The sequence below is a fragment of the Jaculus jaculus genome, chromosome 1 (genome assembly GCF_020740685.1).
Source record: "Jaculus jaculus isolate mJacJac1 chromosome 1, mJacJac1.mat.Y.cur, whole genome shotgun sequence".
In the NCBI taxonomy this organism is placed as follows: Eukaryota; Metazoa; Chordata; class Mammalia; order Rodentia; family Dipodidae; genus Jaculus; species Jaculus jaculus.
In genome coordinates, this window is record NC_059102.1 from 299726579 (window position 1) to 299750781 (window position 24203).

General features: G+C 44.2%; 1 protein-coding gene across 4 annotated transcripts in view; it reads left to right on the forward strand.

Annotated features, from left to right (window-relative positions):
- Window positions 1-24203, forward strand: part of Sec16b (SEC16 homolog B, endoplasmic reticulum export factor) — a 68317-nt gene that overhangs the window by 17799 nt on the left and 26315 nt on the right. For all 4 annotated transcript variants that reach the window (XM_045135397.1, XM_045135383.1, XM_045135393.1 and 1 more), the window contains 10 exons: window positions 523-873; window positions 5046-5158; window positions 6172-6292; window positions 7028-7127; window positions 11283-11427; window positions 12327-12478; window positions 12818-12879; window positions 15505-15640; window positions 16468-16698; window positions 22734-22831. In XM_045135397.1, coding sequence (XP_044991332.1) covers window positions 581-873; window positions 5046-5158; window positions 6172-6292; window positions 7028-7127; window positions 11283-11427; window positions 12327-12478; window positions 12818-12879; window positions 15505-15640; window positions 16468-16698; window positions 22734-22831 — 1451 coding nt within the window. In that variant the 5' untranslated portion in view covers window positions 523-580. The remainder of the gene's footprint in view (window positions 1-522; window positions 874-5045; window positions 5159-6171; window positions 6293-7027; window positions 7128-11282; window positions 11428-12326; window positions 12479-12817; window positions 12880-15504; window positions 15641-16467; window positions 16699-22733; window positions 22832-24203) is intronic.

Genomic DNA, 24203 nt, shown 5'->3' on the forward strand with positions numbered 1-24203 from the left:
TGTCTTTAACTCTGACAGTAGCACTACATCATGGTTACTATGGTCTCCATGGGTAAGGAAATCAAGACTTAAGAAAAAATCAGCCAGCTGGTAAGCGGCACTGTCAGAATTTGAACCCAGACATGACTGTCTCTCACAGGGTGACTATTTCTATGGTACCTGAGCACATCCATGCCCAGTGTTGTAGAAATATTTGCTGGTGGGAGAAATGAAAAAACGATAATTAGGACTCCTTGATAGCATTTTGTAGTTGCATCTCTTACTGTTATCTGTCTCCCCTGCCTCCCACATCTGTTGTTCCATATGTACTTAAAAATTTTTTAAGCAGCACCGATCTAATTGTCTAGCCTGTTATTTATTTCATGTATCAGCTTCAGAAGTTTTCCATATTTCTCTGTGTCTGTGCTCATATGGTTTGTTTAGACAGTTCCAAAGACTGTGGTTGCTCTTTTCAAAACACCCAATCAAATGCCATGTTTGGATATAGGCTTCAAGTGGTGTTTATTTTTTCTTTGTTTACAGGAAGATAAAATAACTACATAACTGTCTCAATACTCCAGAGAAATCAAAAGGATCAGAGATGGAACCCTGGGTTCCCCAGTGGTCATCTCAACCCCGGAGAAGACCCGTGGCTCCATCAAAGAATCCAGACCGAGGGCTTCGGAGTGGACATTATAGGCCCCTTCCTCATCCTCAACACAGTGGAGAGACATTCTACCAATGGCAAGATGTCCACAGGAGCCCTCATCCACAGCAGGATCCCAGGGCTGGCCATCAGCAGCAGGTCCATTATGCATCCAGACCTGGGGAGTGGTCACTACCTGTACCTGGGGCTGACTACTATGAAGGGGCTTATCCCGGCCAGTACTCCAGGTATGGACTTAAGGCTTGGAATAGACCCAACTCTCCCAAAGGCTTATAAATAGGTTGTTGTTCTCCTCTCTTTTCTTTCTCTCTTCCTCTCTCCCTCCCTCCCTTCCTTTATTTTTTCCGGTTTTTCAAGGCAGGGTTTCACTCTAGCCTAGGCTGACCTGGAATTCACTATGTAGTCTCAGGGTGGCCTTGAACTCACAGTGATCCTCCTACCTCTGTCTCCCCAGTGCTGGGATTAAAGGCATGCGCCACCATCCCCAGCTCCTTCCTTCCTTTTTCTGAGGCTGGCTGGGAGCTTCAGAACTTCCTGCTTTACTCAGCCTCCAAAATGCTGGTATTACAGGCTGGTACCACCATGTCCTGCTCCTCCATTTTCCTATTCTTTCTTTCTTTGTTTTTTTTTCTTGTGGTCAGGCTTTTAAAAATTTATTACGGACATACTTAGTTTGGATACATCACGTGTTGGTACCATTTTTGCCCTTGTCCCTGCCCCCATTTTCATTTCTTTTTTAAGGTTAATATTAAAGTTTTTATTTTATTTATTTATTTATTTATTTTTAAAATTTTTTATTTATTTATTTGAGAGAGACAGACACAGAGAGAAAGACAGATAGAGGGAGAGAGAGAGAATGGGCGCGCCAGGGCTTCCAGCCTCTGCAAACGAACTCCAGACTCGTGCACCCCCTTGTGCATCTGGCTAACGTGGGTCCTGGGGAACCGAGCCTCGAACTGGGGTCCTTAGGCTTCACAGGCAAGCGCTTAACCGCTAAGCCATCTCTCCAGCCCAAGTTTTTTTTTTTTTTAAGTTTCAAACATTTACATATTTGCTTGTGTGTGTGTGCTCCACGGTCTTCCCTTCTTTTTTTCTTTCCCCTTTCTCCTACATTGGTTAAACTAAAATCTGTCTACACCTGATTTGGCTTTTGGGTGACTATGATAACATTTTCCTTTTCTTGTTTCTTTGCTGAAATTTAGAAAGATTTTACTGTAGAGCTCAAAAGAAGGAAAGAAGGCACCATTGCTGTATCTTAAGGAGTAAAGAACAGGGGTCCTGAGTACATAACCCTCCTCTTCTTTATCCTGAGCAGAGAGATTCATGAAACAGGCATTCTAATGTGACGGGAGTTGGGAGAGGTAGAAATGCAGGAGAGCAGATGAGAATGCCTTACTCTGGGATAGCGAAAGGTAACATTTCTGGACTGTAGGAAAGTTGAGGTCTCTGGGGCCGTTTCTCATCGTTTTTGATCCGTGCTCAGCACGGATACCACCAACACCAAAAAGCGTCCCAGTGTTGTGAACGGTGAGCGGCACGAGGGTGAGCAGCATGAAAAGTGTCCGTATTTAAGGCTCAGGGAATTCTGCGGAAGAAGGAGAGAAAGACTGTAAGAGTTACAGGTTGGGACATTATGCCCAGAGGCATTGCCTCGCCAATACCTGACTGCTGCTCCCACACTCCTGTGGGGGAGTGCCAGCAACCCCACTGAGGAGGGTTCCTAGTGGGATGCAGCAGGGAGGAGGGGAAAGATGGCATCAATACATGATGCATCCGTACAAAGGATGTTTCTTTTTTTCCTTTTTCGAGGTAGGGTCTTGCTCTAGCACAGGTTGACCTGGACCTGGAATTTGCTATGTAGTCTCAGGGTGGCCTTGAACTCACAGCAGTCCTCCTACCTCTGCCCCCTGAGTATTGGGATTAAAGGCACGTGCCACCATGCCCGGCCCACAAAGTATGTTCTTAATTAAAAAAAAAAAATCAATTTGATAAATGAGAACTTTCAGAGAAACTCATGTCAGAGAAAGCAAATCACAGCCTCTAAGTTTAAGACTATGTTGGAGAATCTGGAGTATCTACTCTCAAAGTTCTAATCAATAATATTAGCCAAAATATTTCATGGACTATTAGGAATCATTAGTGTTAAACTTCATTGTTTCCAGTTAGGAAAATATTTATCTGCCATACAGATTTGAGCTTGTAATTATGATCATTATTATAGAGAATTTTGCCTCTACAAAATATGAAAGTATTATTAATTGATAGAAATATTAACAACCTAATGTTCTATTCCCTAATCTTTCTGGTTTATTGAATTCTCAAAGCATGTAACGGAGAGAGGCAATAAAGGTCACAAGGGGGCTGGAGAGATGGTTTGGTGGTTAAAAGCACTTGCCGTGTGAGCCTAACTACTGGAGTTCAGGTCCCTAGCACCCACAGAGAACCAGATGTAATAACACACGTGTCAGTAATCCCAGCACACCTATGGCAAGAGCAGTGGAGACAGGAGAATCTCAAGGATCTCAGACTAGCTTATCTGACATTCATGGTGGCCACAAGAGAGATCCTATCTCAAGATAGAAAGCAAGGAGTGACTCCTCATGGTTGTCCTTTGACCTCCACATGCATACTTTGGCATGCACACACCCAGGCACATGTGCACCCATTCATACATACATCATACATATATAATACACATGCATGCATATGCACACAAGTAATTAGACTGAAGATAGTCCACCTGACTTGATTTTTTTCATCTCATTTTTATCTGTAATATACGTGGAAATGCTAATGAAATTCCAATGGGTTCTTACCATCTTCTCAAGAAGCGGTTTCCTCAGATAATATCAGGGCAGGGGCTTTTAAGCTAACAGCTTGTCCTACCATTAAATGTGTATATTTGGGGAGTGATAAGTTTACTATAAGAATAAAGAGTTGTAAATAAAAATGTTGTTTGAAGAGAATTTTAAATTTAAAAAGAGTTTTACTCTGAAAATCCTCCCCTATTATTATGTAGCAAGGATTCCTTCCTGTTCTTTTTTTTGTGTATGTATATATGCAGGCATGCACATGCCATGGTGTGTGTGTGTGTGTGTGTGTGTGTGTGTGTGCACGTGCGTGTGCATGTGTGTGCAAGTGGAAGATAAGTTCAGGTTGTTGCCTTCAGGTCTTTGCCTACCATTGAGAGGGAGTCAGGCAGTGAGGGTGACTGGGCCCCTAAAAGTAAAAGTCAGGAAGGTCTGCACTTGCTAGAAATCGAAGCATGCTCTGACTTCTTATCTCTTGCCTAGTTCCCTAGACATATTTTTCCGTACCCGAGCCTCTTCCTGGGAGGGAGATCTTTTTCTAGAATTCTAACATTGTGGTTGGTCAAGCGTAGATCCCAGACCTTGGCATCATGGCTGGCCTCTTCCTGAGACAACCTCTATCCCAAACCAACCAGCTGTCCCTCTGTCTCACCTGAGCTGGCATGTGGGGGTCACCACCATGAGGTTGTAAGTATGTTAGTGGGGGGAGGGCAAGCTGTCTGGGCTGCCTGGCTACTTATGAGCCGCCAGCTTCTGGTGAACTTCCTTTGAAGGGAGACCCCCCAGCCCTTACTTCCCACATGGGCCCTTTACCCATCCTGCTCGCCACATGGCAGAAGCTCTTTGAACTTTTCTGTCATTTCCACAGTTTTTCCAGGCCTTCCACATGGGCTCTCAAGCAAGCCACATGAGTGTCTTTCCTTGGTTCTGCACTTTCCTAAATTAATATAATAATTTAATAATTATCCTTCTCAGTCTTTGTTTTTGTTTTTTGAGGCAGGGTCTTGCTGTTGCTCAGGCTGACCCGGAATTCACTCTGTAGTCTCAGAGTGGCCTTGAACTCTCGACGATCCTTCTACCTCTGCCTCCTGGGTGCTGTGATTAAAGGTGTGTTCCACCATGCCCGGCCTCAGTCTTATTTTATTCAATTCTTTTTAATATTAGACACCTAGGGTTTGGGGTTCAAGGGCTTTCCTGAACCCCTAGCACCCTGTTATACCATCTTGTTTGAGGCAGGGTTTCTTGCTGTTCACTGCTCCATTGGCCAGGCTAGCTGGCCCATGAGCTTCCAGTCGACTCTTTGGTTTTTGCTTCCCATCTCTGTGGAGGCACGCTGGATTACAGAGAGGTGCTACAGTGTCCAGTTCCACATGGGTTCTGGGGATCCAAGCTCAGGGGCTTATGTTTGTGAGGTCATTGCTTGATTCACAGAGCCATTTCTCAGGCCTGATGCTGGATTTTCTGATCTAGCTTGTGGTATGGTATTCCGGCAGGTTCCGGACTGAAGTTGGTGTTTGTCCAGTCCTCCCTCGGTTTCTCCCTTCAGTACCGTCACTCTCGGATAACCGGCCTTCTCTATGCTCTTATAGGCCAGGCTATGAGGTTCCCTACCAGAGATACCACTCTCCAACGCTGAGGGAACAATATGCATATGAGAATTATTACTACCATGGACCTGTGCAGCGGCTCCAAGAGGAAAGAGGTATGGAGTGAGTGTCAAGGGGGACAGGTGATACATGGGGAAAGGCTAGCCTGGAGACTGTTGACACCATGCTCAGAGATTCCCCTTCGGCAAATGAACGCGCAGCAGAGGGCCTGTTCCATGAGTCACAGAGCGACTCTTATGCTACCAGTTCTGTGCACAGCGATCTCTCCACCCAGGTTTCCTTCTCCTGCTTGTTACGATTGCCAAGGCTGGTCATTGGTGAAGTAGCACTGGAGTAGTTCCTTTTTTGTTTTTGAGTATGTGTGTGTGTGTGTGTGTGTGTGTGTGTGTGTGTTGTACATGGATAGTGTAGGCATGCTCATGCATGTGGAAACACGAGTGTGAGTTCATGTCCTTGTGTGCTGTGTGTCAAGGCCAGAAGTTGACATTGGGTGTGTTCCTTAATCACGCTCTACCTTATTTATTGAGACAGGATCTCTGACTGAACCCAGGGCTCACTAATTTTGACAGTCTAGCTAGCCACCTTGCCCTGGAGAACCCCATGTCATTGCCTTCCTCGTGCTGGGATCCTGAGTGTACACTGGGTTGGAGGCGTCTTGGGTGTTTTCACTATTAGCTCTCACCCATCAGTTAATTAATCTTGGCAAATATGTGTCCCAGTAACTCAGCTTCCTAGCTAATGAGTATCTTTCTTTTTTTAAAAAAAATATTTAAATTACTAGATTTATTGAGGTAAGTACAGAGCCAAGGAAAGGCACCCACATGGCTAGAGATCCCACATGAAGGGACTGAAAAATACCATGGAAAGAAAAGAGGGAAAAGAAAGCTCAAGGAGCTCCTGCCATGTGGGGAGCTGGAGGGGATAAAGAGCCCACGTGGAGAGTAAGGGCTGGGGCCTCCCCTCCGCTCAACCCGCCTGGGCCTGGGCTGGTTTGGGAAAAACTCATCCACAGCTGGAAGTTTCCAACTGGTCAGAATGAGTATCTTTCTAATAGGGCTTTCGGAAACAGCCAGTGACCTGTCTTTATTTTGTTCCTCTGAGGGTGCAGCACCCAGGCAAGAGAGTCCTTATACCCGGCAAGAAGATTATGGAGATCAAAAGTACCTGAATGAACATCATCGTGAAAACCAGAGCAGTCTGTTTGGAGCAAATAGTGAGACCCAGTTTCAGTAAGTATGAAAGGAAGAGGCTGGAGGACTCCGATGGGATGGCCAATCTTACTTAAGACCTCTGGCCATTGTCTTTTACCTCTGGAAGCCTGTCTGCTTTTGTTTTAGTCCCAATGTGAATATTCATGAGAATCACCCAAGATAGCTCAGGCTGGCTGTTGACATAACCCTGGGAGGAGAGATTGTTATCTCTGAGCAGCTGTTCTCTACTTGGCATCCTATAAGGTTACTTCAGGCCTATGCTACAGGAAGGCTTAATCATATGTTGGCCTCAGCAGCAATATAGCCTTGCCAAGAGTTCTTATGGCTTGGTCCTGTCTTGAGCTGGAGTATGTCTCCTCTGCCTACTCCTGTGTCCCAGGTGAGGAGATTCTTCCCCACATAAGGCAGAGAGGTGAAAGAGATTTTGCAAATCACCTATCTTGGTGCCCTTGGACTTGGTCTCCATCAACCTTTGTTTTAAGCCATTTCAGGAGGAGGACGGGTCACAGAGGACAGCTCTTCCCTGCGGGGTCTGAGCCATTTTCAATAACCGTGCCTGGAACCCAAGCATTCCTGTCATTCTGGGATTCTTACATTGAAGTGGGGAGTGGAAGGAAACGCTTTTCCCCCTGTGCTACCCAAGCTATCCTGTCCCCAGCCCACGAATAGCACCAGGACAGCCTCCAGGAGAGAGGCCTTAGTCTTACTGGCTTACTCAGGGCCTGTCTCATCGCTGCTGTCATTTTACTGCAGATCCATCAGCCGGAACCCTTATCAAGACAGCCCTGCTTCCATCTCTGGGCAGGAGCAGCCCGAGGATTCGTTCTCAGAGAGTGGGGCCCAGCAGAAAAGGGTAACCTAAAATGACATGGGGCTGCAGGCCTGTAGCCATGTATCAAAGCACCTTGTCAGAAGTGGTAGGCGGGGCCCTTTGGATGGGGTCTGGAGCTGCCAGCAAGCTCTCACTCACGCCTCACTTCCCTGCCTTCCTGCTTGAGTCTTACCAGTCTGAGGCCCATTCACGGTTCTGTCAAATGGGTCAAATCTAATGTTCCTACTACATGTTAAGTGTCAGGACCCCCAGGCCATTAGCAGGTTGGCTTACCCAGGAAATGAGAACTTGCTAGAATCTTTTAATTCAAGTTTGAAATTCAGAGCTTGAAATCTTTCCTGACTCTTTTTTTTTTTTTTTTTTTTGGTCTAAAACCTTAATGCATGTACTACCTGGATCACAAAATGGAGCTCTTAGTGGCTTTTTAATTTTGTTTTGTTCGTTTTTTTCCGAGGTAGGGTCTTACTCTGGCTCAGGCTGACCTGGAATTCACTATGTAGTCTCAGGGTGGCCTCGAACTCTTGGCGATCCTCCTACCACTGCCTTCTGAGTGCTGGGATTAAAGGCGTGTGCCACCATGCCCAGCTCTTAATGGTTTTTTATTTTATTTTATTTTTTTTTGTTTTTTTGAGATAGGGTCTCACTCTGGTCCAGGCTGACCTGGAATTAACTCTGTCATCTCAGGGTGGCCTTGAACTCATGGCAATCCTCCTACCTCTGCCTCCCGAGTGCTGGGATTAAAGGCATGCACCACCACACCCGGCTTAATGGTTTTTTAAATAAACTTTTTATTGTGGAGTGATTTTAGATTTATAGACAAGTTGCAAAAATGCTATATATATGAGCTTTTCATTTTTGACAGGTTTATGCTAATTTTGTCTCCCTGATAAACTTTGCATGATTTTTTTATAGATCGTTTCTCAGTATTCCCTAGTGCTTAATAGAGTAGGACATTTATTATTGTGACTTATCCTAATAACCCAGTCACTACTCATGTGTGTATAGCACTTTACAGTATACAAAGATTTTTTTTTTTTTTTTTTTTGAGGCAGGGTCTCACTCTGGTCCAGAAAGACCTGGAACTCATTATGTAGCCCAGGCTGGCCTTGAAGTCATAGGGATCTATCTACCTCAGCCTCTCAGACTGCTGGGATTATGGGTGTGCATCATCATGCCTGGCTCACAAAGAGTTTTTGAATCTGTTGTTTGATTCCTATCTTTCCAGAATGCATGTTCCATGAATGTCTTTTCTTGTACACCTTTCTCCTTAGGGAATGTACAGTACTTGGAGCACACAGGTGTTCATTAATAGTTGCTGAATGAATATTAATAAACAACTGAAGTATACAGGACAGATATTTTTATTTAAAATTTTTACTTATTTGTGTAAAGACAGAGAGAGAGAGAGAGAGAGAGAGAGAGAGAGAGAGAGAGAGAGAGCGAACACACAAGGGCCTCTTGCCACTGCGAGCAAACACCAGAGGTTTGCACCACTTTGTGCATATATGGATGTGGTACTGAGGAATTGAGCCCCAGCCAGCAGGCTTTGCAAGCAAGTATGTGTGCCTTTAACTGCTGAGTCATCTCTCTAGCCCCCGGCAGAAACTTTTCTTTTTTTTAATGTGTGGTCTGGGGCTCTGAACTCAGGTACTCAATGCTTGCAGGGCAAGTGTTTTACTCACTGAGTCATCTCGCCAGCCAGATATACACATGCAAATATATACACATATACATATATAAATACACACACACACACACACACACACACACACACACACACACAGATAATATATTTGCATTTAATTGTCTTTACATTTGTTTGGATAAATCAGCAGAGATGCCACCTGTAAGCTAAATGATTATTTTAATTGACTTTAGGGAATCTTCTTCATGCTGTTCTCTTTTTCCTGAATTTCTTACTCAGCTATATATATGTGTGTGTGTGTGTGTGTGTGTTTGGGTGGGTGCATATGTATATATATGTGTATATATATATGCACATATACATATCTCTTTATTTTATTTTTTATTGACAGCTTCTATACTTACAGACAATAAATGATTATATTTCCCTCCCCTCCCCTATTTTCCACTTCACAACTCTGCTCTCCATCATGTCCCCTCCCTCTCTCAGTTAGTCTCTCTCTCTTTTTTTTTTTTTTTGAGCTGGGACATGTTTCTCCAATTTTATTGTCTGGAAAAAACATGTAAAATTAGCATTTTCTAGATTTTTTTTATTCATTAGTTTTGTACTCAGTGAATATAATGAAGTTGGTACCATTGTTAGCCTCCTCCATCTCCTCCCCCCTTCCCCCGGCCCCTTCTTGTTGAGGTATATGGGTCATGCATTGTGGACTTAGCCCTCAGTTATGGGTCAGAGGAAATGTCTCTGCACATCATGACCCAACATGTGGCTCTGACATTCTTTCTGCTCTCTCTTTAGCAAAATTTCCCTGAGCCATGTTGGGTACATTTTAGGCCTGCTTCAGTGATGAGGTGTTGAGAGCCTCTGTGTCTCTGGATATTCCGTTTGGTAGGAGTTGATTGCTCTCTGTGTTGATTTCCTTCACCCTCGTCTGGTACCAGGTTTACCAAGAAAACAGCACCCTTGCTTGTTTCACCAATTATTCTTAGTTTCATCTGGGGCCCTTTTGAGGTATGATGGAGTGGTTCTCTCCTTAGGATCTGTGTCTATCTGTAAAAGAGAAGCAGATTCTCCAATGGAGAGTAAAGTTAGCACCAGATAAGTGGGATAACCCTTTTATTCTTTTTTTGGAGAGAATTTAATAGGTGTAGGCCCTCTTGTAGCCCATGATTGGTGGTAGCTTGATAATGGAGAGCGGGCTCCTTTTTGGATATGGTTCTGACTTTGTTTCTGTTGGTTCCGTCCCTCTGAGCAAGCAGATCAGCTAGCCAAATCAAGAGCAGTTGGTTTCCCACCATGGCTGTGCACCACTATTGCACTTGTGTGAGCATCCTGACAGATTATTTCCTGTTAAGTAGGTTAGACCATGAGTTGCTTGGGCAGATATTGGTCATTTTCTCCCAGTTACCCATGTACCACCTTCTGGCACTAGATGTGCTGACTGTCTGGGGACTGACTTCCAGCTTCCAGTCATGTCACCGTATGTTACATGTCAACTGCATATGGTGTCTTCAGCAGTAGCGTCTTACCACTAACCTTTGGTGGGTCATCAATACTCTGACAGAAATCTGTCATTCTTTTAGGAAAACTTGTAGGTCTCTGATCACAAGCTCATTGTGGATGATAGCCGCCTGCTGGTACTGGGAGTTACAGGTCAGTGCCCACAAAGTAAAGGAAGAAATAGATAACTAATATAAAAGAGTGAGTGAGGTGGGGGGCGAGTAGAAGATTAAGGTCAGTTTTCATCGTACCCTTTCCAGTGCCTTGTGACTCAGGTGTTCCCTCTAAGGGCCTGGTGAAGGTTCAACCATTTGGTCCCATAGCATCTTCCAACACTAAGAGGCCTAGCTGGGAGGGAACTGGTTTCCCTCTTAGTTCTGCATGGTATTCTGATGTCCTATGACCACAGCCTATGGTGTATTCAGCTGTAGGGTCTTACCTTTTAGGTATGGCAAGTAATCAAGTATCGTGGCAAAGGCCTTCATTATTTTGGGACCTCATGGGTCTCACTGGCCAACAGCTCACTATGGGAGCTAACTCAATTCTGGGTCTGGGATTAGCAAGTGTTTTCTCTCTCTTTTTTCTCCTTCCTCCTTTCTTTTCTTTTTTTCCCTCCTTCCTTCCTTCTCTCTCTGCCCTTCCTTCCTTGTTTCTTTCCAACAGTTTCACTATGTAGCTTTATCTGTCCTGCCTCTATTTAGAAAAAATTAAAAAATTTACTTGAGACACACACACACACACACACACACACACACACACACACACACACAAGAATAAGAATGCGCCTGGGCCTCTTGCCATTGCAAATGAATTCCAGATGCATGCACCACTTTGTGCATCTGCCTCTACATGGGTACTGGGTAAATGAATCCAGGCTGTCAGGCTTTGCAAGAAATCACCTTTAACCACTGGACCATCCCTCCAGCCCTATCCCGGCACTTTCTCTGTAGACCAGGCTGATGTTGAATTTGCAGCAGTCCCCCCTTCCTCCTGAGTGCCTGGTTTACAGGCACATTATTTTTCACTTTCAGGCATCACTGACTGGCAAGTCCAACCTTCTCCAGCAGCATGAGTCTGGACTCAGCTCCAGCAGCTATGAGCTCAGTCAGTATATGGCAGATGTCCCCGAGCAGTATGATCCTATGGCGTCAGCAGTTTGGAACCCTGTTCAGACCGGTGGGTACCATAGTGACTGCTGGAGCAAGTTGGTTCTGATAAGGAGAGCTGGACATCAAGCCTTTTGGGAAGTCACCCTCTATGTTTGCAGGAGTGGCATGCTGTCTGCCTCATTTGCTTAGGCAGGTCTCCTGGTGGAGAAGCCCTTCACCTGTCTTTCTTGCCTTTTCTCTGGTACTGCAGATTGTATGATAACTGCTTCTTAGAAGGGAATGCTGTACCCAGTCATCACTGGGCTGGTCCAGGGGGCACCTAAGAGTTATTTTAGCACTGGAGAGATGGCTTAATAGTTAAGGTACTTGCCTGCAAAGCCAAAGGATCAAGGTTCAATTCTCCAGGACCCATGTAAGCCAGATGTACAAGGTGGCACATGCATCTGGAGTTTGTTTGCAGCAGCTGGAGGCCCTGGCACGTCTATTCTCTTTCTCTTTCTCTCTCTCAAATAAATAAAAATAGGTGGCATAAACAAGCAAGCTGTCTATACTCTTTCTTAAAGAATATGCCTTTAAAAGAGAGTTGTTTTAAGCAAAACATGAAGAAATTGAAGACCAGAGAGAGTTGGATGAAGCAGAGCCCAGTGCATCACTGCTTGTCTGGGGACTTTCCATAAGTATCAGAACATGAAAGCCAGATACTCCTGGTCCTCTGACCATCCCTGAGGTTTGGGCAGAGGGTAGCTTCACTTGAACCAAATGATCTAGTCCTTGCATTGATTCTTACATAGCCTTAGAGTCTTAAATCATACTGGAGCGTGAAAGTGGGGCTTTTTCTAGTTACGTCATTCTCTCAGAATCTTACCTTGACCTAGGTGGAATTTGGGCAGAAATGAGTCCATGGTATATTTCTACACTAAACAGCAATGAAAGTAATGCTAACGTCCACACATGTCTTTTGGCCAGGGGATGCCTCAGGAAGTGGTCTCAAGGCCCCCATGAAGTTCTACGTCCCTCATGTATCTGTGAGTTTTGGGCCAGGAGGTCAGCTGGTGTGTGTGTCCCCCAGCTCTCCTACTGATGGGCAAACGGCCCTTGTTGAACTACACAGCATGGAGGTAATTGTGGGTCTCAGGGATGTTGGCATTTCACCCACTCAACTGCTCTTGCTGTACCTTCCTGCTTCCCTTTGCTTGAGCATGGGATCTCCAGAAGAGGGGTTTGGACCATACATTACCTGTACTGGGGGTACAGGAATGTGTGAGCTCTTCTCTGAAAGATGATGTTAGATTCAGCTTTCTGTTGAGATGCTAATGGCTCTTCTTCCACAGGATAACTTTGTCTCTAATATTGAGCCATACCCTAGGACCACAGTCCTGGGGTCTGATACTGGACTTGACCGATGGGCACTGAATAGAAAAGTCTTAAGGAGCTAATCTTTTGAATTTCTATTCCAGGTTATACTTAATGATTCTGAGGACCAAGAGGAGATGAGAAATTTTTCAGGACCCCTGATCAGGTAAAGTACCGATGAGTTGCTAAGCAAAGGACATGTAAAGTTAGAACATTTTCCCACCCTGGCCTTGGTTTCCTTGGAAGACAGTGTCTATCCCTGTTGGAATAGAATGCGCTGTGCCACGAGACTGAAATGGAGGCAGCCTGAGTCATTTTGAGAAGACATTGAATATTAAGGACAGAAAGAAAAATCTGCTTAACCAATTGGAAATGTAAAAATATGTTCCATTCTGTGGAGGTTACATGGTAGTGTTAGTGTTCCGTGTACTTTAGACAGTAGTGGAAAATGGAGCAGAGCCCAGGGAATCATCCAGAAGTATCTCACTGAAAAACATTCTTGCAACAGTGCTGTCCTTCTTCCATATCCCAGAGAGTGTGCAAGCCCGCCATCTGCAGGACAGAATTGGAACTACTTTAATTTTTCATGTTAAAAAATGTTTTTATTAGTTGTGTGTGAATATAGCCATGTTGGTACCATCTTTAGCCTCCTCCTTGCCCTCCCCTCCTCTGAAGGGACCCTCCACATTGGGGAATGTGAGTCGTGCATTGTGGGGGTAGCCATCAGTTATGGGGAAAAGGCAAAGTCTCTGTGCATAATGTCCCAACTTGTGGCTTTAACTATCTTTCTGCTCCCTCTTCCGCGAATTTCTCTGAGCCATGTTGGGTTCTTTTAGGTCTGCTTCAGTGATGTGGTCTAGGGAGCCTCTGTGCCTCTGGATCTCTGGTTTGGTAGGAGTTGAGTGTTCTCTGTGTCTATCTTCTTCACTCTTGTGCTGGTACCAGGTTCACCAAGAAAGCAGCACTCTTGCTCATTTCCCCAATTACTCTATGGTTTCAGCTGGGGCCCTGGTGAGGTGTGATGGGATGAATCTCTTCTCAGGATCTGTGTCCATCTGAAAAAGAGAAGTAAATTTTCCAACGGAGGGTGAAGTCAGCACTAGACAAATGGGATAACCATTATTATTTTAGAGACAATTTAATAGGTGTAGGCCCTCTTGTAGGCCCCGACTGGTGGGAGCTTGATATTGGAGAGTGTGCTTATTTTTTGGATATGGTTCTGACTTGTTTCCCAGTTCCAGCTATGGGTTCTGTTCTACTGGGTGGATCAGTTAGCCAAATAAAGAGCAGTTGGTTCCCCACCATGGCTGTGTGCCACTATTGCACTTCTGTGAGCATTGCATTAGGTTATTTGCTGCTGAGTAGCTTAGACCACGAGTTACTTGGATGTTGGTTATTTCCCCCTAAAAGCTCGTGTAGCTCCTTCTGGCACTAGATGAGCTAACTGTCTGGAGACTGACTCTCTTCCAGATTCCAGCCAGGTCACTCCATGTTCCATACCAAAAGCATATGGTGTCTTTGGCAGTAGGGTCTTACCATTAGCTTCTGGTGGGTCATCAAGTACTTTGATAGAAATCTGTCTTCTTTTGGGAAACCTTGTAGGTTGATCCGCAGCTCATTGTGGATGTTAACTGCAGGCTGGTACTGGGAGTTACAGGCCAGTGCTAAGGGAAAAGAAGGAAGGAAAAGATAGGTAATATAAAAGAGAGAAGAAGAAGGGAGCAAAAGCGAGAGTGAGAGCGAGAGCGAGAGCGAGAGCGAGAGAGAGAGAGAGAAACCAGAGAAGATTAAGGTTAGTCATTATCATACCTTCTCCTGGGCCCTGTGATTCAAGCATTCCCTCTAAGGACCTGATGAAGGTTCATCCTTTAGTTTGTCTTTCAGGATATAGGATTTTATGGTACCACTTCTATTTGGGTCCAGTTTTGTGTAAAGCCCCCCACCCTCACCCTCCCCTCCTGCCCCCTCCTTATTGCCCAGTCATGTTCTTGATGCTCATGGAGCTTTTGTTGTGGAGGAAGCCTGGTGGGTGTCAGAGGGCTTATATCCCAGGCATCCTACTGAGTATTGGCACTATCTATCTGGATAGATGTCTGTGAACACTCTGTGAGCCTTAGTTTCTCCACTATATCTACTCATTTACATATCGCCACTATCTGGTAAATGATCCTGAACTTCTTCCCTTCAATAAAATGCCCATATTGCATTTGACAGCTCCTTCAAGTAAAAATGAGTGTTGTCTCCATGTTTTACACACAGGCACACAGGCATAAATAGAGAACTGAGTTGGGTTCTAAGTAGTAGGACATTGGTTAACTTGACTTCGATTTATTGAATGACTTTGAGCAAATAATTGTGCTCATTTAATAGATGCCACATAATTTGACTGTTACTTTTTGTATGAAAGTAGCTTCTTTTACTATCCCTAATTTAGGATGGATAAAATACTAAGGAAGAAGTTTGCATAAGCTGAGTAGCTGACTAGACCTTAGGATCAGGCTTGTTGGACTCTGGGCAGAACTCTTACCTACTGTTCTGCAAACTCACTTCATTCTCCAGGCCTCACTTTTCTCATCTGGAAGATGGAGGGGGTAGACAGGAGATTCTCTGATGTCCTTTTCTATTGTACAAGGAGGTAACTATTGTGCAGCTAAAGACTTACTATCTGGACATGGGCTGTCTGGTTTTTGTCACAACTTCTGCCCAGACAGGTCACGCTAGGTGGCCTCCGGGATTCTGAATGGCAGGAGTATCTATTGGCTCATGCGCACTCCATGAAATCTCTCCACAGGGAAGATATACACAAGGTGGATATCATGACATTTTGCCAGCAGAAAGCAGCTCAGAGCCTCAAATCAGAGACCCCAGCAAGCAGAGACTCGGCTCTACTGTGGCAATTACTGGTTCTCCTTTGTCGCCAGAATGGGGTAAGTCACTGTTCTGATGAGCCAGAAGGTACAGGTTGCACTGAAATTTGAGTCTTCATGGGAGTTGGGGTATGGCATGGTTATTAGAAGCAGTCTTAAAAAAAGCACACATTGCCTTTAGGGAAATCATTGCTCAAATGCCAACACTAGTATGTTAATGTGAACCTTTCCTCTAATGTGCTTTCACTGCATCGCTGCCTCACTGCTCCAGCCAGATAATACACCTGTGAAACTGGGAGTGCTTCTCATCAACTTTGGGATCCAGCCTGAGCCAGCCTCCAAAGATTGTGAGAAACAAAAGCTAGGAAGGAGATTTCGTTATTGTTGCTGCTGTTGTTCTTTTTTTTTAAATTTATTTTTATTTATTTATTTGAGAGAGATACAGAAATAGGCAGGTAGAGACAGGGAGAGAGAGAGAGAGAGAGAGAAAGAAAGAGAGAGAGAGAGAGAGAGAATAGGAACACCAGGGCCTCCAGCCACTGCAAATGAACTCTAGATGTGTGTACCCCCTTGTGCATTTGGCTTATGTGGATCCTGGGGAGTTGAACCTGGGTTCTTTGGCTTTGCATGCAAGCGCCTTAACTGCTAAGTCATCTCTTCAGCCCTGTTCTTTTGTTTTTAATAAATAGAAGGCAGAGGAAGACAAGAACAACCTTTGGGTTCCTGAAAGGCAGGATGCAAACATGATAATGCAGCTGATGTTTGATAAGAACTGCCCTGTGTTTGCATGACTGACCTCCTCAGGAAAAGGGCAGAGACCCTGCTCCTTCAGGCTGCCTGCCTGAGCACTCGCAGGACTCCCCACAATGACCATCTTTGCTCCGCAGTCCATGGCAGGCTCTGACATCGCTGAGCTGCTGGTGCAGGACTGCAAGAAGCTGGACAAGTATAAGAGGCAGCCCCCGGTGGCCAACCTCATCAACCTGACCGATGAGGACTGGCCCGCCCTGAGCTCCGGATCCCGCAACCTGCTCACCGGGGAGATTCCCCCCTCTGTGGAGACACCTGTGCAGATCGTGGAGAAATTCACCAAACTGCTTTACTACGGAAGGAAGAAAGTGAGTAGTCTTTCTCTCAGGGGTCCTTGGACAATAACCACAAAACCCATTCCCCACTCAGCTATCCTCCAATTATATGAACTACATGTACTTATTTTAGAGCATGTGAGAACTTCAGAAAGGTGCAGTGAAGAAAATAGTAAAAAAAAAAAAAATACCCTACTATTGTAGGATTTTTTTTATTAACACCTATAGTGTTCATGTTGTCATACCATTAAAAGATAACATCCTTTAACATTTTGGTGCATTATTTGTAGCATATGTATATATTCAACTCAAATGACATATGCAGGCTATGCATGGTAGGGCCCATCTGTAATCAATGTCAAGACTCATGAGTCTGAGGCAGGAGGGTTATGACTTGGAGACTAGCTTGGGCTGCATAGTGAGACCCTATCTACAACCAACTAACCAACCCACCCTTCTCCCAAACAAGCAAATACACAGTTGCTTATTTCTGTTTTCATTTAAGATTATAGGGTTAAATACCTTGATAGCATTAAATATGTTTCAATAGCATAGTTTAATTTTTCTTTACAGTTCTAGAATTGAACTCAGGGCTTTGTGCATGCTAGGCAATTGCTCTAGCATTGACCAATAGCATCATTTTAAAAACTATATTTGGGGCTGGAGAGATGGCTTAACAGTTAAGTGTTTGCCTGTGAAGCCTGAGGACCCTGGTTTGAGGCTCGACTCCCCAGGACCCACGTTAGCCAGATGCACAAGGGGGCGCACGCATCTGGAGTTTGTTTGCAGTGGCTGGAGGCCCTGGCATGCCCATTCTCTCTCTCTCTGTCTTCCTCTTTCTCTCTCTGTCTGTCACTCTCAAATAAATAAATAAAAATTATTAAAAAAATTATATTTGGGCCAGAGAGATGGCTTAGCAGTTAAGGTAATTACCAGTGAAGCCTAAGGGCCTAGGTTCAATTACCCAGGTCCCATATAAGCCAGATGCGTATGGTGGCACATGTGTCTGGAGTTTATTTGCCGTGGCTAGAGGCCCTGGTACACCCATTCTCTCTCTCTCTCCTCCTTCTCTCTGTCTCAACTTAAAAAAGGTAGAAACTATACTAAACTTGTGTGCTGTACCCCACAGGCAGTGTTCTAGATTTTTCTAGGAAGATTTTGTTGCCTCTGGCTCTTTATTATATTCTTTTTCTCTCTTAAATTTTTTTAAAAAATTTATTTGAGAGGGAGAGAAATGGGCAGGTACAGAGAGATAGAGAGAGAGATTGTTACCTAACATTCAAACCAAAGTTTGTTTTCAAACTTTTGATTTGTGAAACAATATAACTTAGTGTAGATATTTGCATTTCTGTTCTTATGAATGAAATTTAATAACTTTGAATCTGTGAAGGTTTTTGTCATGGGATTTCCCAGTTGTTTTTGTGTATGTGTATTTTTTTGAGACAAGGTCTCTGACTGAGCCCAGCGCTCACCAGTTTGGCTAGACAAACTATCCGGCCAGCCCTGGGGGTCCTCTCACTCCCCCAGCGCTGGGATTTCAAGTGTGGGTCTGGGGATCTGAACTCAGGTCCTCATGTTTGTGTGGCAGGCACTTAGCCCGCTCAGCTGTATCCCCAGCCTGGTTTCCCACATTTAATAGTACCTTCTGTCCCATATCACAACTTTCTGGGGTTTATATTTAGGTAAACTTTCATATTTTAAAATTAATTTATAGTGGGATTGGGGGAGAGGGGACACAGGGTAAAATGATGGAAACATGAAAACATGACCAAATCACAGTATGTTCATTTATTAAATTTCCCAATAAAATTTAAAAAAAATTCTCAAAAATAGGGCTGGAGTGATGGCTTAGTGGTTAAGGTGTTTGTCTGCAAAGCCAAAGGACCCAGGTTCTATTCCTCAGGACCCACGTTAGCCAGATGCACAGGTGGCATATGTGTCTGGAGTTCATTTGCCATGGCTGGAGGCCCTGGCATGCCTATTCTCAATCTCTGTCAAGTAAATAAATAAAAATAAAAAAAATTTTAAAATCCTCAAAAATGCATTTACAAAATGAAGGTGCTGGGTGTGGTGGCCAAGCACTCAGGAGGAAGAGGTAGGTGGATCACCATGAGTTTGAGGCCAGCCTGGGACTACAAAGTGAGTTTCAGGTCAGCCTGGGCTAGAGGGAGAGCCAACCTCAGAACAAACAAACAAATTAAAAACAAAGAGTAAGACGGTGAAGTACTTTATGACTTTGAGATTTAAATGTTTAACCTCGGGGTTTTTTTTTTTGTATTTAATAATTATCTTTTAAGCAACTACTTGACTCGATGACCAGTAACAATAAATGGGACGAAATTAAAGCCATTCCCTATATATTTACTAAACAGTAGGGAGTTGCAATTTTACTGGTGATTTGTATATTCCATAAAAACCTATCACCAGATACTACTCAATTATGATTTCTACCTTTTAGAAAGATAAGCAGGGTTGGGGAGATGACTCAGTTGGTAAAGCTCTTGCTATGCAAACATGTGGTTCTGAGTTCATATTCCTAGCACCCACATAAATACCAGGTGTTGTGGTATGTACCTATATTCCCACACTCTGGACATTGCGATAAACAGATTCCTGGGGAGAGCTAGCAAGGGTAGCTGGATTGGTGAGCTCTGCGTTCAGTGAGAGACCCTGTCTCAATAAATACGATGGAGAGTAATAGAGGGAGACAGCTGCCATTGATCTGTGGTCACCACACGTATACACACACAGACATGAGCATGCGTCCATGCACACCACACACATACCTCCACATGCAAAAATGAAAGAGAAACAACAGCCACAGCATCACCATTAACAAAAACAGAATTAAAAAATATTTCCACCTGCCAGGCACCTGCTTAACATCTTGCATGCACTCTCATTTACTTCAACAGAAACCCTGTAATTAGGTTCTATTCTTATTTTACATATTTACAAGTTAGACAGCTAGTAAGTAACAGACTGGTCTTAGATCTAGACAACATAAGTCTGATAATCCCATTCCTTCTCCTTTTACATTGTGCCAGAAGTGAGTGAGTAAGAGATAGATGGACCACTGTGTGTATGTGTGTGTGTGTGTGTGGGGGGGTGGTGGGTAGGGTGGGGAAGTACGGGGTGATTGGTGAGAAGTTGGAAACCAAGATATATTTGACTGTGATCTTATTTCTGGCATTATATGATATTGAAAACCTTGATAGAAGTTCTCACTTCTTCACTTATTCTTAAATTATTTAGAGAGGACAGATTGTTCTTACTATTTTGTTTTTTTTTTTAATTGACAACTTCCATAATGGTAAATAATACCCATGGAAATTCTTTCACTTCCCCCACTTTCACCTTTGGTACTCCTCTTTCTATCATATCTCCTCCCCCTCTCAATCTGTCTCTCTTTTATTTTGATGTCATCGTCTTTTCTTCCTATTATGATGGTCTTCTGTAGGTAGTGTCAGGCACTGTGAGGTCATGGATATCCAGGCCATTTTGTGTCTGGAGGAGCATTTTGTAAGGAGTCCTACCCTTCCTTTGGCTCTTACATTCTTTCCACCACCTCTTCCGCAATGGAACCTGAGCCTTGGAAGATGGGATAGAGACATTGCAGTGCTGAGCACTCCTCTGTCACTTCTTCTCAGCACCATGGTGCCTTCTGAATCATCCCAAGGTCACTGCCATCTGAAAAGGGAAGGTTCTCTAACCAGAAGTGAGAGTAGCATTAATATATGGGTATGAACATTAAAAGAAGTGCTTATTGGGCATTTTGGTTAGCATGGTTTTTCTCCATTGCTTTCCACCTTGCTTTGGAGGCAGAGTCTCTCATTGAACTCAGAGCTCACTGACTCAGGGAGACTCATTAGCTGGCAGGGATCGTAGGGCTCTCAAGCACTGGTATTAAATGATGTACCACCACAGCTGGCATTTTATATGGGTGTTGTATATTTGACTGAGTCATCTCCCAGACCTGGGAAGGGCAGATTTTTAAGTCAACTGATAATTATTAGTATCTTCTTTTAAAAGGAATTAGAAAAGGATTATGAGATAGTTAAAAAACACCAAGGAGGGCTGGAGAGATGGCTTAGCGGTTAAACGCTTGCCTGTGAAGCCTAAGAACCCCGGTTCGAGGCTCGGTTCCCCAGGTCCCACGTTAGCCAGATGCACAAGGGGGCGCATGCGTCCGGAGTTCGTTTGCAGAGGCTAGAAGCCCTGTCGCGCCCATTCTCTCTCTCTCCCTCTATCTGTCTTTCTCTCTATGTCTGTTGCTCTCAAATAAATAAATAAAAAATGAACAAAAAATTTAAAAAAAAAAAAACACCAAGGAAAGTGACCCTAATATTGTTTTTAGTTGCTTTCAATATGAGACTGAATTTCTTATTTTTATTTATTTGAGAGAGACAGAGTCAGACAGAGGGAGAGAGGGAAGGAGAGAGAGAGAGAATGGGTGTGCCAGGGCACCCAGCCACTGCAAATGAACTCCAGATGTGTGTGTCATCTTGTGCATCTGGCTTACGTGGGTCCTAGGAATTGAATGTAGAGCCTTTGGCTTTGCAGGCAAGTGCTTTAACCACTAAGCAATCTCTCAGCCCCTGAGACTGAAGTTTTTTCTTTTTAAAAGTTTTTTGTTTATTTTTATTTATTTATTTGAGAGTAAGAGAGAGAGAGAGAGGGAGAGAGAGGGAGAAAATGGGTGTGCCAGGGCCTCCAACCACTGCAAACAAACTCCAGGTGCATGCGCCCCCTTGTACTTAACTGCTAAGCCATCTCTCTAGCCCGAGACTGAATTTCTTAACTGTGGTTATTAAAATTGCATCTCTCTCCAATTAAAAAAAAATGACATGGGGATATGTTGGGATAATCAAAGAACTTACAACTTGAAGGTAGAAACACCTCATTAGTGACTTCCTGCCAGAAATCATGGTTTTCTTTTGGCACTAAGGAACTTATTAATGCCAGCTGAGACCTTTCATGTAAGTTGAATGCGGGCTGGAGAGATGGCTTAGCTGTTAAGCTCTTGCCTGTTAAGCCTAAGGACCCCAGTTCAAGGCTCGGTTCCCCAGGACCCAGGTTAGCCAGATGCACAAGGGGCACACGCATCTGGAGTTCGTTTGCAGTGGCTGGAAGCCCTGGCACGCCCATTCTCTCTCTCTCTCTTTCTCGCTCTGTCACTCTCAAATAAACAAGTAAGAATGAACAAAAAAAATTAAAAAAAAACCCAAAACCCAACCAAAACAAAAACAAACAAGCATATAAGTTGAATGAAAAGATGAGTATGTATGTTTGTGTTTCAAAATTTGAAGCCCCAGTCCATCTTGACTAACTAGTGGTGGTATTAATTTGGCCTATAATGACATCTCTTGACTAACTAGTGGTGGTATTAATTTGGCCTATAATGACATCTGATCACTTGTAAGAACTGAGTTTTAGCATTAGCCATGTAGATTGTCACTAAGGCATACCAGCTTAAACATAATAGCCATTTATTACTTTTCAAATAAGAGGGCATGAATGGGCAAGTAGGGTAGTTCTCTCCTATGTACTCAGGGGCTGGGGGAAACAGTGTCTTAGGCTATTCCCACCCACCCTGAGGCTCTTACAATCTTTCTGCATCCTTTTCTGTGACATTCCCTCAACCTTGGAGGACAAGATAGAGATCTGACTCAGTGTAGCTCTCTTTTAGACTCTAGATCTCTATGTTTATGTGGTTTGAGTGACTACAGTGTCTGTCTTTGCTACTCAATTTTGAGACTTCATTTTTGTGGTGAGATGCTTTTCTCATTTTGGGTAGTAAGGTTCTTACCAGTATTTGTAACTTGTGCTAAAGAAATGAGACTATCCTGTGACCACGTTTGTGAGGGATGTTTGTGTGAACATGTGTACTGGATGCTGGATAAGTGGACGACCTAGAGAACACCATGCTGAGTAGAAGCTGACTTCTTACTCTTCTTCCTTTGCTTTCTGAATGTCCCTGGAAGTTCAGCCTCTTCTCTGGGATAGTATTGTTTTCATGGAGGATGGTATTGGTAAGGCACTATTGAATGCCATGCTTTGGTTTTCAGGAGGCCTTGGAGTGGGCGATGAAGAACCACTTGTGGGGTCATGCCTTGTTCCTAGCCAGCAAGATGGACCCAAGAACCTACAATTGGGTCATGAGTGGGTGAGTCCAGCTTACAAAGGAGCACAAAAGAGCAGAGGTGGGGGGGGGGAGTGTGTGGGGAGAAGTGCGAGAGGAGCTCCGCACACCAAGCACCTGTCCAAGCCTGCCTCTTCTGAGTTGAGCATAGAATTTCTTATGCCCAGAATTTTTCTCCTCTCTCCCTCTTCCTCCTCATTCTCATTCCTTCCTCTCCTCTTTTCTTCACCCCTCCCCTTCTCTCTTCTTTTTCATTTTCCTCCTCCTTTTCTCCTCTTCCTTTTTCTTGTCCTTCAAGTCAGGATCTCACTATGTGGCTCAAGCTGGTCTTGAACTTGTTTTCTCCTTGCCTCAGTCCCTGAGTGCCAGGGTTCTAGGTATGGATCACCACACCCAGGTTCTCCATTCTTGTAGCATAGATAGACATTCTTTCAACCCGTCTGAGTGGAATGGAACATTTTAGCAATATTTCTCAGTCAGGGTTTCCAAAAATTCAGTATGCTCTATATTTTGGTGGTCTCCTTGAGGGCTTGTTCTGGATAGTCTCATTAGTGAGAGAATAAGTGATCACTTAAAGTAATGATGGAGCTTTTGGACAAAGAGTTTAAAAATATTATTTATTTTCTTATTATTTGCATGAGAGAAAGGGAGAGGGATGAGGATATAAATGAATGGGCAGACCAGAACCTCTTGTTGCTGCAAATGAACTCCAGATACATGCTCCGCTTTGTGTGCCTGGCTACTGGGGAGTCAAACTCAGGCTGGTAGGCTTTGCAGGCAGGCACCTTTAACTGCTGATCCATCTCCCTAGCTCTGACAAAGGGGTTTTGATCTAAGGAAGTGCCTAGGACTTGCTGTGGGGATGTAGGAATTGAAAGGTGGGTAGGAATAATAAGTAGGAGGATCATGAGCTACAGCAGGAAAAAGCATTAATAGGCCTGGAAGAATTGATATTGAAGAGGTATGATGCTTAGTAAGAGATCACACCTAACCCCAAGACCCAGAACAGGATGGGCCAGAAAAAAATGACCAAGCCTGGATAAGATAGGGATGGCAGCTAGGCACACAGCCAGCAATCGGAATAAGGAGGGCAAAACAGAGCAGCAGATTCCACAAAGGGGAAGTGCTGGGTCTGGAGGGAGCTACGGAAGGGTTTCTGCATGAGTTCTTCAGGCTCCAGCTCACATCCTGGGAGTCAGGAGCGAGGGAGGTAGAGGCCTCCTGTGAGAAGCAGGCTCGGGTCTACCATGAGAAGGATGCCACCTGGACAGGTTTGTAAGGCTGGCCAAGGCTGTGAGGCTGTTCTCTCTGTTTGCGTTAGGTTGAGTTGGCCAAAAATCTTGCTAGGCAGAGTTGGATGAGGAGATAGACTGCACTTCAGGTCAATTTATTCTGC